We start from the raw sequence: 18,907 nt of genomic DNA, 5'->3' as shown, positions 1-18,907 counted from the left end.
TATTGTTTTATGAAATATAAGAAATCGACTGTAATACCTAATAATTAAGGAATCCCATTACCAGTAATCTGATTACTCTGAATCACTGGTTAAAGATTTAGGAACTTTGAGGTTTTAGTTTTGATGATTTCCATCAGTTCAGTTTTTAACTGTTCCACTTTTCATTCTCGTGATTATTAAACTCAGTCTGGACCAGATCAGACTCTTGAACATCAGTCTGACAGTTTTCATCATGAATTATTCTCTGAGAAGACAGAAAAACATTGAGCCATAAAACATCTTCCACCAGGTTTACTGGAGATGTGTTCATTCTGTTGACAAACAAACAAATAGAAGTGGAAACATGACGTGATTATTATAGTTATTCATTAATAAATATTCTGACTCTTAAGGTGGAACTGTACCTTTAAGAACAAACAGACGAGTTGCAACAGAACTTTAACATTTATTAGTTTTTACAAAATTCTGAAATATTATAAAAATCCTACAATGTGAATATTTACAAACGCATTGAGCAGCATCATTTGTACTTATGTTTTCAACCAATCAGAGAACAGTGTTCCACTGGGCCGGGCTTATTTCAGACAGGTGTCCTCTTCTGGTCCAATCATTCTGAACATCCACTAGGGGGCGCTGTGAAAGCTCAGCCCTGAACCCGAGTTTCATTCATTATATCCACTGTGATATTTTCTAATTTGTCTCGTCAGTTTCATAATGAACAAAAACACTTTGACACTTCTCAGGAAAAGATGAGGGATCTGTAACCGGGTTCTTTGCTCCGTTGTAGAACTGTGAGCAGCCGTTACACGATTGCTTGCTATCGTCCATAAAGTATTTAGCGTCCACGCAGACAGTCACACCTCATACTTTAAGTCCTCGCTCACCTCTAAATATCAAAGGTCAAAGATTGTGCACTGCTGTGAGAAGAGGCTCATGGGTAATGTTCAAAGCCCAGCACATATCAACACACATGACATCTGATTGGTTTACCCCCCTCAACACTGAATAAATTATTTTCCTCTTTAAAGTAAAATAAAATTCAAAATGAGTTTTAATCCCTGAATGTCCAGAACTTTAATTCATTTCATTTTAAGTCCCTGCGTCATCTCGTTCATGCGTAGCTGCACTTGTGCAGCTTCAGGTTGCGTTGGTCCGAGTATCTCTTCCCGCATTTGTCGCAGATGAACTGTTTCCCGCCGGCGTGGACGTGTCTCTTGTGCGTCCTCAGATGACTTCCCTGACTGAAGGTCTTGCCACAGATGTCGCAGGTGTACGGCTTCTCCCCCGAGTGGACGCGCTCGTGCAGCTTCAGGCTGTTGGCGTTGTTAAACCTCTTGTCGCAGGAGCTGCAGGCGAACGGCTTCTCGGACGAGTGCGTGCGGCCGTGTGAGATCAAGCTGCTTTGCTGGCTGAACGTCTTGCCGCACTCCTGGCAGCTGAACGGCCGCTCGCCGGTGTGGATTCTGCGGTGGATCTTCAGGTTCACTGACTGGCGGAAGCTCTTCCCACAGAGGTCGCAGCTGAAGGGCCGCACGCCGCTGTGGATCCTCTGGTGGTTCTTGAGGTTGACGGCGTGGCGAAAGGTCTTGGGACACTCCTCGCACTTGAAGGGTTTCTGTCCCGTGTGGATGAGTTCATGAGTCTTCAGCGTGACGGAACGGGTGAAACCTTTTCCGCACACGTTGCACACGAAGAGCTTCTTGCCCGTGTGCGTGAGCTGGTGGCGGTGCAGGTTCTGCAGCAGGCTGAAGCGGCTGCCACACGCCTCACAGCCGTGCGGCTTCTCCCCCGTGTGGATGATGGCGTGCGTCTTCAGCTGCGTCAGTTTGGTGAAACACTTCTCGCACTCGGGACACTTGTACGGCCGCTCGCCCGTGTGCATGCGCGTGTGGCTCTGCATGCTCTGCCTCTGACGGAACGCTCTGCCGCAGATGCTGCAGGAGAACGGCTTCTCCTCAGTGTGGATGCGCTGGTGGCTCTTAAGGTTGCTCTGAGACGTGAAGGATTTGCCGCACGGCGTGCATATGAAGTACTTCCAGGTGACGCTCTCAAGAACAAACTCAGGGGAGGCGGAAATGTCCTCCTGCCGGTCGAGTAGAAGAGGCTGAGCTTCATCGTGAGCTCCTGGAGGGAAAAACCATCATCATCATGAGAGCAGGCATTTGATATTGATCTGACCAGGAACATGCGTTGGTCACTGGGTTTGATCAAGTATTGACTGATATTGATCAGGTGCTCACTCTCAGCGATGGCTCCTAGGTCGATGTTTCCAAGTTCGTCTTTGACTGTCACCGCCGGCACAAACGGATCCTCCAGCGTCTCCTTCTCTGGTTCGGTCAGCAGCGACGTCTGTAACGTACTCACATCGGTCAGGTCAGTGAACGCACCACGATCAACAGGTCTGTGGGCGGATCTTACCTGTGGCGACCTGTCCGTGTCGCAGCTCTGCAGTCGGACGCCGTACGAGTGTTCCGACTCTGCAATGGACATTTCAAACATTACGTTAGCACGACATAATTACCGGTGGATTTCTGAAATTGTGTGTGTAATCAGCAGGGGGCGGGGCCACGTACCGACTTGTGTGTTGTTTAGGACGTTGAGGACGCTGGTCTGTGGCCTCTTCCCACTCCGTCCGGACACCAGCTCGGCTTCATCCACGATGTTCAGAATTTTCCCCAGAGCCTCGTTCCCCAGGGTCTCCATGATGGAGGCGAACAGCACCTGACGCAGGTCAGAGGTCAGACTCACCTGCAGCTTGAATGTGAAGTAGTTCTCTCTCTCTTGTCTGATTACAGCAGGTTATAAATGATTATGGTCAATAAAAGCTCAAATCATGTTGTGGCTGTTTTAACAGTTTTTCCTTGAATTGACTCGTGAGGAGAGTTAAAGTCAAAGTGTACAACCAGTGTCTGGCTCTGGTTCCGGGGTCCAGCTCCACAGCTGCCCGGCTCCTCACCGTCTTCCCCCGGCTCTCTGATGAAACTCTGGCCGGCAGAGGCAGCTCCTCTTCGGTCCCGAGCTCCAGGAAGGTCGAGCTGTTCTCCACCAGCTTCTGGAGCTCCGCCACCGCAGCGTGAACCAAAGACTCCATGACGGTGGCCAGCTGAGTGTGAAGGGCCACGAAGGAGCTCATCCTGCCAGCTAGCACCAGCTAACACCAGCTAACCGCAGCTAGCATCAGCTAAAAGAAGATAACCTCAGCTAACACCAGCTACCAGCAGCTAACCGCAGCTAGCATCAGCTAAAAGAAGATAACCTCAGCTAACACCAGCTATAAGCAGCTAAAAGTAGCTAACAGAAGCTGCCATAGTTACCAGCAGCTACCAGTAGCTAACACCAGCTAAAAGAAGACAACCTCGGCTAACACCAGCTACCAGCAGCTACCAGAAGCTAACACCAGCTACCAGCAGCTACCAGAAGCTAAAAGAAGCTAACAGAAGCTAACAGAAGCTAACACTTAACCGCAGCTATAAGCAGCTAAAGGTAGCTAACAGAAGCTGCCATAGTTACCAGCAGCTACCAGTAGCTAACAGAAGCTAACACCAGCTAAAAGAAGACAACCTCGGCTAACACCAGCTAATAGCAGCTACCAGCTAAAAGTAGCTAACAGCAGCTAACAGTAGCTCACACCAGCTACCAGCAGCTACCAGCACCTACTATAGATACCAGCAGCTAATACCAGCTAATACCAGATAACACCAGCAGCTACCAGCAGCTAACACCAGCTACCAGCAGCTACCAGCAGCTAACACCAGCTAACAGCAGCTACCAGCACCTACCATAGTTACCAGCAGCTACCAGCACCTACCATAGTTACCAGCAGCTAACACCAGCTAATACCAGCTAACAGCAGCTACCAGCACCTACCATAGTTACCAGCAGCTAACACCAGCTAACAGCAGCTAACACCAGCTAATACCAGCAGCTAACAGCAGCTAATACCAGCAGCTAACAGCAGCTAATACCAGCTAATACCAGCTAACAGCAGCTAACAGCAGCTAACAGCAGCTAACAGCAGCTAACAGCAGCTAACAGCAGCTAACACCGCCCGCGGAGCATCAGCTCAGCTTCGTCTCTAAACTTTATCAAAACGAACCAAACTAAAGTTGAGGCAGATCAACTCACAACAAACAGCGCTGACCGGAACCGGAAGAAGCTAGTATCTCTTCCGGTCCGCTATGAGACAGGGAGAAGCAGATTCTACAATATTATTATTTTTAATATAATTTCTGATTATTCTTTAGCTTGAAGTTTGGGTTTCAGAAGTTTATTTCAATAAATAGTTTCAGGAACATGTTTATGTTTAAAATGAAACTAAAGTAAAAACAGTTTTATTTATTTTCATTGCGGGTGTTCCTGCAGGGGGCAGACTCTTTTAAAGAAGAAGAAGAAGAAGAAGAAGAAGAAGAAGAAGAAGAAGAAGAAGAAGAAGAAGAAGAAGAAGAAGAAGAAGAAGAAGAAGAAGAAGAAGAAGAAGAAGAAGAAGAAGAAGAAGAAGAATAGGAGCAGCTGCAGGTAAACACGTTTTATTTTGAAATGTTCACTGTAACTCCTTCATGTTTCCTACATGATTGATTCATATAAACGCATGTGTCACATGTTTGATCTGAAAAAGCTTTATTGTCTTTGGTAAATGGTTTTGTATTTATAGATCTTTTCTAGTCTTGATGACACAAAGCTCTTTATAGTTTTACATTCACCCACACACACATTCACACAGTGCATCTAATCGCAGCACTTTGTTATTCTATGGGGGGGGGGTTTCATGTGTTGTGGTCAGAACACATCACACTTATGATCATTCACTTTTATATTGACATGAATCAATGAAGCATCTTTTTCACTGCAGCCGTTTGATATAAAATATAAATAAACAAGTAAATCACAACAGTGAGTAAATTCATGTGTAATAACACCTGTGTTTACCTGCTGTGAAGAAGCTCTATAGCTCGATCTGAACTGACTGGTCTTCATGCTAAGCTAGGCTAATACCCCCCCCCCCCCCCCCTCCTCCTCAGTTGCTGTTTCTGTAAAACGTCTGTTCCCTCTGACTTGTGTGCAGGCAGCAGAATCGGTTCAAACCAGTCTAGTCCAGATCAGATCAGTCTAGTCCAGATCAGTTCAGAATGGCGGCCATGTTGAAACCTCTGAGGATCCTCCTCTCTCCCTCAAAATGTCCGCCGAGTCGCAGCTGCTCAGGATATGTGGCCAGGATGAGGTTGAGTAACTCACAGCTTCTCAGTGATTGGCTGATTGTTAACAGGTGGATTGATTGATTGATGTCTTCTCAGGTTGATTAACCAGCTGAAGGAGGACGACTCCTTGTGTGCTAACGCGCTGCAGAACAGCCGCGTCATCCTGTTCCACCGCCTGGCTCCTCTGCTGCAGCGTACCGAGAGAGGAACCTTCACACCGGCAACAGTCAGCAGCTCAGGTTAAGAACCTCAAAGCTTCATTTAGAGAACCACAGAAAAACAGAACTTCAGGTAGAGAACACTACAACAACAGGTAGAGAACCACAAGACAGAACCTCTGGTATGGAACCTCGGAAAAACAGAACTTCAGGTAGAGAACCTCAAGAACCGAAGCTAAAAGATGGGACTACAATTAGGGAAACTAACAAAGACAATGTCAGTAAGAAAGTGTAGAACCGTAACCTGAGCACAAATTAGCTTGACGTTCTAACACAGTTGATGTTTTACATTCCAGATGTGCAGTTGATTCTGGAGCGACTTGGTCATGACAGATGTTTGCTGACGGAGTCTGTTCTGGTCGGCTGTTCTGAACAGAACCAGGCTCAGTTCTGTTTGGATGTTGGTAAGAACACATGATCCATTCTTCGGACTGACCGCGGGTTCTGGTCTGATGTTCTGCTCTGTGCTCGGTTCTGTAGGAGAACTGGATCAGGCAGCAGTAGAAGATGAGTGCGAAGGGAACTTTGTGGAGCTCAGGAAATCATTCTTTCTGCTGACTGCTGCAGATGTCCCTGTAGTGGCCAAGGTCAGGAACTACAACAAGACTGGTACCGTCATCTGATTAATGCTTTTATTTTGAAGTATTCCTTTTTAAAAGCTCAGCTCAGACAATTAGCCGGCAGTGTCCAGTGTGGATGTTCGATTCTGGTCCTGATCACGGTCTGTCCTGCAGGGTCAGGCTCTGCTGCGCTGGCATCAAACCAACAGGTTCTGCAGCGCTACCGGCCAGCCGACCCACCGGAACCAGGCCGGGAGTCAGAGAGTCTGCAGGAGCAGCGGGACCGTCCACTATCCAACGGTCAATCTCATTTTAAAACATCCAAACTCAACCTAAACTGGATTTGAACCAGATTTAAGCCGGGTCAAAACCAGTTCTTATCTGGATCCAACCCAGCTTTCAATTTAGTTGTTGGTGGCATGTATGGATGTTCTGTTGTGACTAGGTCCTGGTCTCTCTGGTGTCCCTGCAGATGTCTCCAGTGGTCATTGTCCTGGTCTCTGATGGGAAACGCTGTTTGTTGGGGCGACAGTCGTCCTTCCCACGGGGGATGTACAGTGCTCTGGCTGGTTTCTGTGACATGGGTCAATCTCACTTTTAACACACTCACTTGTCTGTTCACCTGTTTCCTGTCTGTCCCCGGGTCTAACCCACCTGTTTCCTGTCTGTCCCCGGGTCTAACCCACCTGTTTCCTGTCTGTTTACCTGTTTCCTGTCTGTCCCCGGGTCTAACCCACCTGTTTCCTGTCTTTCCCCGGGTCTAACCCACCTGTTTCCTGTCTGTCCCCGGGTCTAACCCACCTGTTTCCTGTCTGTCCCCGGGTCTAACCCACCTGTTTCCTGTCTGTCCCCGGGTCTAACCCACCTGTTTCCTGTCTGTCCCCGGGTCTAACCCACCTGTTTCCTGTCTGTTTACCTGTTTCCTGTCTGTCCCCGGGTCTAACCCACCTGTTTCCTGTCTGTCCAACCTGTTTCCTGTCTGTCCCCGGGTCTAACCCACCTGTTTCCTGTCTGTCCCCGGGTCTAACCCACCTGTTTCCTGTCTGTCCCCGGGTCTAACCCACCTGTTTCCTGTCTTTCCCCGGGTCTAACCCACCTGTTTCCTGTCTGTCCCCGGGTCTAACCCACCTGTTTCCTGTCTGTCCCCGGGTCTAACCCACCTGTTTCCTGTCTGTCCCCGGGTCTAACCCACCTGTTTCCTGTCTTTCCCCGGGTCTAACCCACCTGTTTCCTGTCTGTTTACCTGTTTCCTGTCTGTCCCCGGGTCTAACCCACCTGTTTCCTGTCTGTTCACCTGTTTCCTGTCTGTCCCCGGGTCTAACCCACCTGTTTCCTGTCTGTCCCCGGGTCTAACCCACCTGTTTCCTGTCTGTCCAACCTGTTTCCTGTCTGTCCCCGGGTCTAACCCACCTGTTTCCTGTCTGTTCACCTGTTTCCTGTCTGTCCCCGGGTCTAACCCACCTGTTTCCTGTCTGTTTACCTGTTTCCTGTCTGTCCCCGGGTCTAACCCACCTGTCCCGGGTCTAACCCACCTGTTTCCTGTCTGTCCCCGGGTCTAACCCACCTGTTTCCTGTCTGTCCCCGGGTCTAACCCACCTGTTTCCTGTCTGTCCCCGGGTCTAACCCACCTGTTTCCTGTCTGTCCCCGGGTCTAACCCACCTGTTTCCTGTCTGTCCCCGGGTCTAACCCACCTGTTTCCTGTCTGTCCCCGGGTCTAACCCACCTGTTTCCTGTCTGTTCACCTGTTTCCTGTCTGTCCCCGGGTCTAACCCACCTGTTTCCTGTCTGTCCCCGGGTCTAACCCACCTGTTTCCTGTCTGTCCCCGGGTCTAACCCACCTGTTTCCTGTCTGTCCCCGGGTCTAACCCACCTGTTTCCTGTCTGTTTACCTGTTTCCTGTCTGTCCCCGGGTCTAACCCACCTGTTTCCTGTCTGTTTACCTGTTTCCTGTCTGTCCCCGGGTCTAACCCACCTGTCCCGGGTCTAACCCACCTGTTTCCTGTCTGTCCCCGGGTCTAACCCACCTGTTTCCTGTCTGTCCCTGGGTCTAACCCACCTGTTTCCTGTCTGTCCCCGGGTCTAACCCACCTGTTTCCTGTCTGTCCCCGGGTCTAACCCACCTGTTTCCTGTCTGTCCCCGGGTCTAACCCACCTGTTTCCTGTCTGTCCCCGGGTCTAACCCACCTGTTTCCTGTCTTTCCCCGGGTCTAACCCACCTGTTTCCTGTCTGTTCACCTGTTTCCTGTCTGTCCCCGGGTCTAACCCACCTGTTTCCTGTCTGTCCCCGGGTCTAACCCACCTGTTTCCTGTCTGTCCCCGGGTCTAACCCACCTGTTTCCTGTCTGTCCCCGGGTCTAACCCACCTGTTTCCTGTCTTTCCCCGGGTCTAACCCACCTGTTTCCTGTCTGTTTACCTGTTTCCTGTCTGTCCCCGGGTCTAACCCACCTGTTTCCTGTCTGTTCACCTGTTTCCTGTCTGTCCCCGGGTCTAACCCACCTGTTTCCTGTCTGTCCCCGGGTCTAACCCACCTGTTTCCTGTCTGTTTACCTGTTTCCTGTCTGTCCCCGGGTCTAACCCACCTGTTTCCTGTCTGTTTACCTGTTTCCTGTCTGTCCCCGGGTCTAACCCACCTGTCCCGGGTCTAACCCACCTGTTTCCTGTCTGTCCCCGGGTCTAACCCACCTGTTTCCTGTCTGTCCCCGGGTCTAACCCACCTGTTTCCTGTCTGTCCCCGGGTCTAACCCACCTGTTTCCTGTCTGTCCCCGGGTCTAACCCACCTGTTTCCTGTCTGTCCCCGGGTCTAACCCACCTGTTTCCTGTCTGTCCCCGGGTCTAACCCACCTGTTTCCTGTCTGTTCACCTGTTTCCTGTCTGTCCCCGGGTCTAACCCACCTGTTTCCTGTCTGTCCCCGGGTCTAACCCACCTGTTTCCTGTCTGTCCCCGGGTCTAACCCACCTGTTTCCTGTCTGTCCCCGGGTCTAACCCACCTGTTTCCTGTCTGTTTACCTGTTTCCTGTCTGTCCCCGGGTCTAACCCACCTGTTTCCTGTCTGTTTACCTGTTTCCTGTCTGTCCCCGGGTCTAACCCACCTGTCCCGGGTCTAACCCACCTGTTTCCTGTCTGTCCCCGGGTCTAACCCACCTGTTTCCTGTCTGTCCCTGGGTCTAACCCACCTGTTTCCTGTCTGTCCCCGGGTCTAACCCACCTGTTTCCTGTCTGTCCCCGGGTCTAACCCACCTGTTTCCTGTCTGTCCCCGGGTCTAACCCACCTGTTTCCTGTCTGTCCCCGGGTCTAACCCACCTGTTTCCTGTCTTTCCCCGGGTCTAACCCACCTGTTTCCTGTCTGTTCACCTGTTTCCTGTCTGTCCCCGGGTCTAACCCACCTGTTTCCTGTCTGTCCCCGGGTCTAACCCACCTGTTTCCTGTCTGTCCCCGGGTCTAACCCACCTGTTTCCTGTCTGTCCCCGGGTCTAACCCACCTGTTTCCTGTCTTTCCCCGGGTCTAACCCACCTGTTTCCTGTCTGTTTACCTGTTTCCTGTCTGTCCCCGGGTCTAACCCACCTGTTTCCTGTCTGTTCACCTGTTTCCTGTCTGTCCCCGGGTCTAACCCACCTGTTTCCTGTCTGTCCCCGGGTCTAACCCACCTGTTTCCTGTCTGTCCCCGGGTCTAACCCACCTGTGTGTGTTCCAGGTGAGTCTGTGGAGGAGACCCTGTGCAGGGAGGTGGCGGAGGAAGTGGGTTTAGAGGTCGACAGCATCTCCTACAGCTCCTCGCAGCACTGGCCTTTCCCTCACAGCTCCTTTATGCTGGGCTGCCACGCCTCTGTTAGCTCCGCCCACACTCAGGTGAGTTGACATACACAACAATGTTTGATTTAATAAAAAAAAAATGATCCGAGGTTTAGAGTGAAGAGATGTGTCTTCAGTCTGGAGGACGACGTGAAGACTTCCTGTCCTTATGTCCATGTGGAGCTGGTTCCACCGTTTAGGAGGCGGGACAGGAAACTGTAGTGATGATGTTGAGTAACAGCTGTCCCTCACAGTGAGTTGTCAAAGGTAATAGTCAGGTCACGGGTAGGAGGAGCTTTCCCTGGAAGGAGGACGTACAGTGGAGGACCTGGCGTTTCAAACATCAGTAGCAGCTGTTTGAGGAAATGCTGTTCTCTGTGCAGCTGGACGTGGACCACACGGAGCTGGAGGACGCTCGCTGGTTCAGTCTGGATGAAATCACCTCCGCCCTCCAAATGAAGTCTCCGCCCAGGAGAGGTGACCCTCCCGTCGTCTGGCTTCCCCCGAAGCACGCCATCGCCCACCGCCTTATCACGGAATGGATGGAACGACAGCAGAGCAGCGAGAGAGGAGAGTGACGAGTCCTGAACGAAGGAGAGATTTCAGATCCAAAAACGAGCGACAAAGTACTGAGCTCTAAAAACTGAACACCTCCAGCTTTGCATCATGGGAACTATAATAACAAAACTCAATGTATGATTAACCTAAATTAACACTGTCTCTAGATGGAGCTAATCAGCTAATTGTTACGAAGCAAGAAGTCGTGTACACAGAGTGAAAACACTGCTGCTAGGCAACGCACTAACTGATGTTAACTTTACCGTCGATGTCTAGAAGCTACAGAGGCTATTGAGTTAGCATGCTAGCATGTAACATAATGCAGGAAACACAAAGACACGAAGGAAATCAACATGACAGGTCAGAGGTCATGATCCCTGAAAACATGGCCACAAAGGCAACTTAAAAGATGAGGATTTTAAACATAATTAAAATGAATATTCATGTTAATTAAGTTGATAATGTTTTTATAAGTTATCGTCTGTTTGTGACGCCTTTGTAATAAAATGTAAATAAAACAACATCTACCTCTCTGTTATATAATCTGATGACTTTGAATAAAACATTTTTAAAGTTGTGAAAAAACGGATCATTTCAAAAGTTCATCTGCTTCATTTATTTGATCATATGTGAATATTTTGTTAATTGAGTTTAAATCACGGATTCAAAATAAAATGTTGAAAAAAAATGATTTCATCAGTTTTTAAAGGTTCTATCATCACGTCTCTATAATAAACTGATTTTATATGAGAAACAACTAAACCACTGAGTTAAAAACGATCAAAGTAAAAGTCCTACACTCACAATCCTGCTGAAGTAAAAGTATTGAAGTCCTTAGATCAAGAATACTCAAGTAAAAGTACTCATGTGTTTATATGATATTACTGGATTATTAGTATCCATCACTTTAATGCTGCTTTACTCTATAATCTATCTGAATGTTAACGTAGTAAAACAAATTGCGAATCTGAAGAAGATGACATCACTACGGGGGGTGAGGGTTATACAGTTAGTTTCTGGAAGACAAACTAAAATCACATGAAACATTCAGTTGAAATATCTGACTTTATTCTGATTCTCGTTATGGTCCCATGAGACTGTGACGTCAGAGCAGGCGGGACTACAGCTCCCAGCAGGCCTTTCGTCTGAGCACGTGCAGCATCATGGCGGTTTTCATGGATCTGAACCTGAGCTCCGGCTCCGGAGTCCGGAACCTGATCGAGTCCGCGGCTCAGCGTGAGTCTGCACCGGCCTCCCCCGGACTCTGTACCCGGGGACCAGCACCCCGCTGCCGGGTGGTGGTCCCCGGGCTCCCCGGACTGTGTACCCGGGGACCAGCACCCGGCAGCGGGGAGAGCAGGCACCCCGCTGCCGGGTGCTGGTCCCCGGGCTCCCCGGAATCTGTACCCGGGGACCAGCACCCCGCTGCCGGGTGGTGGTCCCCGGGCTCCCCGGACTGTGTACCCGGGGACCAGCACCCCGCTGCCGGGTGGTGGTCCCCGGGCTCCCCGGACTGTGTACCCGGGGACCAGCACCCGGCAGCGGGGTGGTGGTCCCCGGGCTCCCCGGACTGTGTACCCGGGGACCAGCACCCGGCAGCGGGGCTGCGCTGCCTGCTCTCCCCGCTCTGAGCTCCAGGCTGTGGACCCTTTACACCAGACTCTGCTCAAAAAGCCTCAATTTAACGTTTCTGTTGCTAAAGTTCTGCTTATTTATTATTTTAAGATCTGTTGTTCTCACTACAAATAACTTTATATTTTAATATAATTATTATTTTAAGATCTGTTCTCACTACAAATAACTTTATATTTTAATATAATTATTATTTTAAGATCTGTTCTCACTACAAATAACTTTATATTTTAATATAATTATTATTTTAAGATCTGTTCTCACTACAAATAACTTTATATTTTAACGTCACATGACAAAGATTTTATTAAGAATTAAATCTTTGTCAGCTGTTAGAAAAAACACATGGGGTCACAGAAATAACCTGATCAACATCATCTGTGACTTGTCAGTGACTTGTCAGTGACTTGTCAGTGACTGATCTGTGACTTGTCAGTGACTTGTCAGTGACTTGTCAGTGACTTGTCAGTGATTGATCAGTGACTTGTCAGTGATTGATCAGTGACTTGTCAGTGACTTGTCTGTGACTTGTCAGTAACTTGTCAGTAACTTGTCAGTGACTTGTCAGTGACTTGTCAGTGATTGATCTGTGACTTGTCAGTGATTGATCTGTGACTTGTCAGTAACTTGTCAGTGACTTGTCAGTGACAGATCAGTAACTTATCAGTGATTGATCAGTGACTTGTCAGTGATTGATCAGTGACTTGTCTGTGATCTGTCAGTGATTGATCAGTGACTTGTCAGTGATTGATCAGTGACTTGTCTGTGATCTGTCAGTAACTTGTCAGTAACTTGTCAGTGATTGGTCAGTGACTTGTCAGTGATTGATCAGTGACTTGTCAGTGACTTGTCTGTGACTTGTCAGTAACTTGTCAGTAACTTGTCAGTGACTTGTCAGTGACTTGTCAGTGATTGATCTGTGACTTGTCAGTGATTGATCTGTGACTTGTCTGTGATCTGTCAGTGACTTGTCAGTGACTTGTCAGTAACTTGTCAGTAACTTGTCAGTGACTTGTCAGTAACTTGTCAGTGACTTGTCTGTGACTTGTCAGTAACTTGTCAGTAACTTGTCAGTGACTTGTCAGTAACTTGTCAGTAACTTGTCAGTAACTTGTCAGTGACTTGTCAGTGACTTGTCAGTGATTGATCTGTGACTTGTCAGTGATTGATCTGTGACTTGTCTGTGATCTGTCAGTGACTTGTCAGTGACTTGTCAGTGATTGGTCAGTGACTTGTCAGTGATTGATCAGTGACTTGTCAGTGATTGATCAGTGACTTGTCTGTGATCTGTCAGTGACTTGTCAGTGACTTGTCAGTGATTGATCTGTGACTTGTCAGTAACTTGTCTGTGACTTGTCTGTGATTGGTCAGTGACTTGTCAGTGATTGATCAGTGACTTGTCAGTAACTTGTCTGTGACTTGTCAGTGATTGATCTGTAACTTGTCAGTAACTTGTCAGTAACTTGTCAGTAACTTGTCAGTAACTTGTCAGTAACTTGTCAGTGATTGATCAGTAACTTGTCAGTGACTTGTCTGTGACTTGTCAGTGACTTGTCAGTGACTTGTCAGTAACTTGTCAGTGATTGATCAGTGACTTGTCAGTAACTTGTCAGTGATTGATCAGTGACTTGTCAGTGATTGATCTGTGACTTGTCAGTAACTTGTCAGTGACTTGTCTGTGATCTGTCAGTGACTTGTCAGTGACTTGTCTGTGATTGATCTGTAATGTCTTGTTCTTTCAGTTGGTTTCTCCACTGTCGCCATCAACTATGTGTTCGAACCTTCCAAGAAGAAGCCGGTGAGTGTGTCGTCTGTTTTGCTGCGTTCAGGAACTCAGTCCCGTGCAGGAAGCAACCTGTGTGCTTCCTGTTTGCAGGAGATCCCCACGCCGACGCCCATCTCTGAGCTGATGGATCCGCTGCCCGTCGTCCAGGTAGCGTGAGGACGACGCTCGTGGTGATTGACGCGTGTGGTCGTTGTATTAATGTTTGTTTCTGGCAGGGCCGCTCTCGTCCAATCAGAGTGCTGAACAGACTGACAGTTGTGATGTCAGACTCCAGTCACTTTGTGAGTGTTGGTGTTCACAGGATCAAAATAAAAGCTCAGACCTTCAGAATAAAAGCAGGGTTGATTAATCTGCAGATGATGGTAATTGTTCAATCTGTGTGCGTGTGTCCAGAGGCCGAACGCTGCAGAGTACCGGAGCTTCGACCTGCTGGCCGTCCAGCCGACCACGGAGAAACTCTTCCATGTGAGCGCCAGCGGCTTCCTGTTCACATGCACTTTCTACATGATGTCACTGAATGCAGCACGTGTGGATAACGATGCGTTTGTGTTCAGGCGGCTTGTTTGTTGTACGACGTCGACATCATCTGCATCTTAGTCACAGAGAAACTTCCCTTCTTCTTCAAGAGGGCGCCAGTGAGCGGGGTGAGGTCATCCTCATTGATTATCATTCATGAGGATAGACAGCGATCTTTTTGCAACAGCTGGATTCACTGTGTGTATGTGTGTGTGTGTGTGTTCGTGCGTGTGTGTGTGTGTGTCCAGGCTGTGGACAGAGGTGTTGTGTTCGAGGTCTCGTACTCTGCGGCCATCAGAGACTCGACCATGAGACGTTACACCATCGCTAACGCAGTTTGTCTGATGGAGAGCTGCAAGGGGAGGGTAGGTCACCCTGACGTGGACTGATGTGGACTGATGTGGACTGATGTGGACTGAAGTGGACTGATGTGAACTGATGTGGACTGAAGTGGACTGATGTGGACTGAAGTGGACTGATGTAAGTTTGTGTTTTTCAGAACGTGATCCTGTCCAGTGCAGCTGAGAAGGTGAGTGATCACTTGTGATTATTAACCATGTTGATCCGTTTTGATGAGTGTTAGATCTCAACTGATGTGTGTTTCAGGCTCTGGAGCTCAGAGGTCCTTATGATGTCACCAACCTGTATCCTGCCGCTTCAGTGTGTGTATGTGTGTGTGTGTCTGTGTTAGTGTGTGATGTTGTGTGACGTTGTGTTCCTGAAGCTGTTGGTCAGAGGTTTGTTGTTCGGTTTGTCAGACAAAGATGCCAAAGAAGCCGTTTCCTCCACGTGTCGATCAGTTCTACTGCACGCAGGTTAGATTACTCTCAATTTGAATACTTACTACTACTACTACTACAGTGTACTGAATACTTTTACTACCTGTGCTGTCTGTTCAGAAACCAGGAAGACGGCCAGTGGGATCATCTACACAACGAGGAGCTGCAGTGACTCATGTGACCAGCAGGAGGCTCCACCACAGTCTGAACACTGTAGGTTTTCTGAGGAACCTCAAACTTTTGACAGAAATCGATAGTTAAATATTGATCATTGATCAACAGGAACTGTTCACTCTGAGAGAAGTTCCTGATGCTGTGGAGCGTTGGGTTAACATTAGTTATTAATGTTCCTGATGCTGTGGAGCGTTGGGTTAACATTAGTTATTAATGTTCCTGATGCTGTGGAGCGTTGGGTTAACGTTCAGAATGAACATTTCCTGTGTATTTACCCGTAATGTGAGGAACATGTTCTCATGATGTTGTTCTACCTGAACAGGCGACGCTCCGGCTGCCAAGAAACACAAGCCCGCTACGACTGACAGCTGAAGGGGGCGGGGCTTACTGAGATCTTCAGGTTCATTGGTTGACTTGGTCGACGGTGACGTTTGTTAATTTAGATTCTTCTCCAGGCTTGTAATAAAAGGACATTTTATGTTGATACGTCTTAATAAATAAACTAAATGAATTAGTATTTGTCTGTAATGAACTGATTTAAATCAAATATTCAAATAATTTTTCAAGTTGATGTCAGAACAGAACCTTGTGTTTTAAGTTTCCTTCAGTTTCACGATGATCTTCCTGTCAGACAAAGTACAGGGTTCACTGACTCATCAAACAAAACACCTCACAAGTTTTCAGTTGTATTTTTATTGTGAAATCAGGCTGCGGTGCAAATGCTGCCCTGATTGGTCAGACCCGAAGAGGGAAATATTTTCATCAAAAATACTTTTACATTGTTTCCGTCACGTTAAAAATAAAACTCTGCTTCATATAAACGTACAAACAGGAAGTGACGTGTCATTAATCATCTGATTGGCTGACAGCGATCATGTGGAGTGTTTAGTGAGGACGTTAAAAGCCTCAGTTTGAACACAAGTCACATGATCGTTTGTTCAGGGTCAATGAAGTTTATCTGAAGCTGTTAAAGTGATGAAATGAGAAGAGTCATGTGATCAGCGTGGCTATGGCATTTTAACAATCCTTGACTGTGATTGATTAGTTATTAACAGAAAAACACGCATCTATTAAAGTGATGATGTCACTGAGCGATGGACCAATCACTGCCGATGTGTTGTGTCTGAATCGGATGTCAGGAATGAGGAGAAGCATGTGATTGGACGGCAGTTTCTCCAAATCCCACCGGATGGTGCATTCAAGACCACATGGACATCTGAGCTTCAGGTTGGCACGCCCTCCTCCTGGGGGGTGTTGACTATCAGTATCCCATGATGTGGTTGATGTGACCCTGAGATGAAAAGCACAAGTTAACATCAATTCCCAGGATGCATTTTACACACATGTCCAATCACAGAGCTTCATTTTGTCTGACTGCGTGTCTGGGCGGGGCCTGGTGACACTGGAGCTTCACCGGCTGTGTCCGAGTTGGATCGAGTCGGCTCTTCGTCTCCTCGGCGGAGTTTCCACTCAGCCACACACAAGCCCTAGGCCCCGCCCACACTCTGACACATGGCCAGTGAAGCTGAGAGGTGGGCGTCGTCCAACACACTCACTGACCTGAGCTCTACACTTTCACTATAAACACCAACACACCACGTGTGGGTTATCTTTTATCCAGGATGTTTTAAAATGTTTAATTTCAGTTCAAATGTCATACTCAGCCTTATATATTTATATACACATATACGTACATATAAATAAAGAGGTATAATAGTTTATTATGGTGCCAAAGGGAGCAGTGAAAACCTTTTGGTCACTTAAATGAACAAGTTAGTCTGGAGCTCTGAGTTTGATCATGTGACAAATCAAACACACCCTGTTTACAGCTGCAGACAAACTGGAGCTCAACGGTCAGACAATAAACCAGCGTCAGGTCTGAAGCACTTACTGGTTCTCCTCCGAGACACCTGGGACAGGAGAGAGGGGGTCGGGGTCGCACCACGGCAACCTGTGTTCACACACACACGTTACCATAGTAACAGCTTCATGACAAGATGAGTGATATCACATAACCACAGGTTGCTGTTACTCATAGTTTATATAATAATAAAACGTGTCAATGGAAACATGAACTTAATAAAGAGTGAAGGCTCATGGGTATTTAGTGTTAATAAATCAACATTAACCGTCACTTATCGTCATGACGACCTCCACTGACCTGCTGCTCTTCTTGCTGATTGGCTCCAATAAAACCGTGACTTGTTTCCATTGGACATTCAGACGACTGGAACTCCACACACACCCGCTTCTGATATCAAAAACATCTTCATCATCTTCAATATAAAAACCTTCATCATCCTCATAAACATCTTCCTCATCTTCAATATAAACACCTTCATCATCCTCATAAACATCTTCCTCATCTTCAATATAAACACCTTCATCATTACCATCACATTATACAGTATATCCTCTTCAATAATAAAATCGGTTCAATCTTTATCATGAATTTTAAAATCATCATCAATGTTATCTGTCTCTTCTTCATCACTAACATCCTCTTCATCCTCTCACCGCTCTGCAGCTCCACGGCTGCTGCTCCACGCTCCTCTTCCTCAGCCGGTTAGCACCCTGCATGTTAGCGGCTAGCGGCTAGCAGCTAGCGGAGCGGGGACACTTCAGACCGGCTAGCCTGGAGCTAACGGTCCGGCTGTTAGCTGTTAGCTGTGTAAAGCTAATGTGTCCACACTGAGACCGGAAGCTACCAGTTTTAACTCTCCGTTAACGTCCCGGTACCGTAACGCTGCACAGCCCGGAAACACCGCGCGGTTTAACCTTCTGTTTACCGGCAACTTAAAGTTTAAATTAATCACATTAGCACTTCCGGTAAGAGACGCACACAATAAAAGCTGCAGACTTTCTGAATCATACACTATTTAATTATTTCACCTTATTTATTCTACTAAAAATGAAGTAAGACTAATTATTATATCAAATGTTACTTTCATACATACTTGATGAATTATTTTCTATTAAACAGTGATTAATAATAGCAATGTGATGTTTGTATTTCCCATTAAGGTTTTAATGTCCAGACATTTTCTTTATATTTGACATTCATTTATTTTCTGTCGTTTGAATTAAAGTTTGCTTCAAATCGTGTATCCTTAAATACTGATTCATTTATTCATTTCGTTTTTATGGTAAAAAGTATCAATATGAACTAGAATGTAAAAGTTGTATTTACTTCGAAGTCTCACTCTCTTCCCCGGAAGTTGTATTTCCGTTTGTTTGAAACGTCACACGTTCCCATTGGATTCATTTAAAATGACGTGACGTCACAGTGAATGAACCAATCAGAGGAGATTAGAGACGTGAGTGAGCAACAGGGGGCAGCAGACACTCGGTAATAATAGAGATAGAGACAGGGAGAGAGGGAGAGAGAGAGAGAGAGAGAGAGAGAGAGAGAGAGAGAGAGGAGGAAAGAGGGAGGAGAGAGAGTGAGAGAGAGAGGAGGCAAGAGAGAGAGATAGATAGATAGAGAGAGAGAGAGAGAGAGAGAGAGAGACATAGGAGAGAGAGAGAGAGAGAGAGAGAGAGAGAGAGAGAGAGAGAGGGGGGGGAGAGAGAGAGAAGGAAAGAGGGAGAGAGAAAGAGAGAGAGGGAGGGAGAGAGAGAGAGAGACAGAGAGAGATAGGTGGAAAAAGGGATAGAGAGAAAGAGAGAGAGAGGGAAAGAGGAGAGAGAGAGA

The 18,907-nt window shown here is 47.4% G+C and overlaps 3 protein-coding genes across 3 annotated transcripts; 2 read left to right on the top strand and 1 right to left on the bottom strand.

Moving 5' to 3' along the window:
* Nucleotides 1-425: 425 nt before the first annotated feature.
* Nucleotides 426-3,928, bottom strand: si:ch211-207i20.2 (uncharacterized protein LOC568537 homolog). The gene is made up of 5 exons (XM_061094624.1): nt 2,957-3,928; nt 2,574-2,721; nt 2,419-2,477; nt 2,241-2,349; nt 426-2,124 (listed from the first exon to the last, which is right to left on the bottom strand). The coding sequence occupies exons 1-5, from the start codon at nt 3,131-3,133 to the stop codon at nt 1,112-1,114; spliced, it is 1,506 nt and encodes a 501-aa protein (XP_060950607.1). The 5' UTR covers nt 3,134-3,928; the 3' UTR covers nt 426-1,111.
* A 549-nt stretch (nt 3,929-4,477) lies between these two features.
* Nucleotides 4,478-10,910, top strand: nudt13 (nudix (nucleoside diphosphate linked moiety X)-type motif 13). Its single transcript, XM_061094765.1, has 9 exons — nt 4,478-4,515; nt 5,063-5,218; nt 5,292-5,434; nt 5,710-5,817; nt 5,894-6,000; nt 6,148-6,273; nt 6,446-6,557; nt 9,671-9,825; nt 10,152-10,910. The coding sequence occupies exons 2-9, from the start codon at nt 5,127-5,129 to the stop codon at nt 10,344-10,346; spliced, it is 1,038 nt and encodes a 345-aa protein (XP_060950748.1). The 5' UTR covers nt 4,478-4,515; nt 5,063-5,126; the 3' UTR covers nt 10,347-10,910.
* Nucleotides 10,911-11,480: 570 nt separating this feature from the next.
* On the top strand, nt 11,481-15,730 carry rpp30 (ribonuclease P/MRP 30 subunit). Its single transcript, XM_061094808.1, has 12 exons — nt 11,481-11,562; nt 13,701-13,756; nt 13,835-13,891; nt 13,960-14,025; nt 14,138-14,209; nt 14,299-14,388; nt 14,509-14,625; nt 14,760-14,789; nt 14,867-14,904; nt 14,996-15,075; nt 15,160-15,252; nt 15,536-15,730. Exons 1-12 carry the CDS (start codon nt 11,490-11,492, stop codon nt 15,583-15,585), a joined length of 822 nt encoding a protein of 273 aa, XP_060950791.1. The 5' UTR covers nt 11,481-11,489; the 3' UTR covers nt 15,586-15,730.
* Nucleotides 15,731-18,907: the final 3,177 nt, after the last annotated feature.

The sequence above is a fragment of the Limanda limanda genome, chromosome 21 (assembly GCF_963576545.1).
Source record: "Limanda limanda chromosome 21, fLimLim1.1, whole genome shotgun sequence".
Taxonomy (NCBI): domain Eukaryota; kingdom Metazoa; phylum Chordata; class Actinopteri; order Pleuronectiformes; family Pleuronectidae; genus Limanda; species Limanda limanda.
This window is presented reverse-complemented; position numbering and strand designations above follow the sequence as displayed.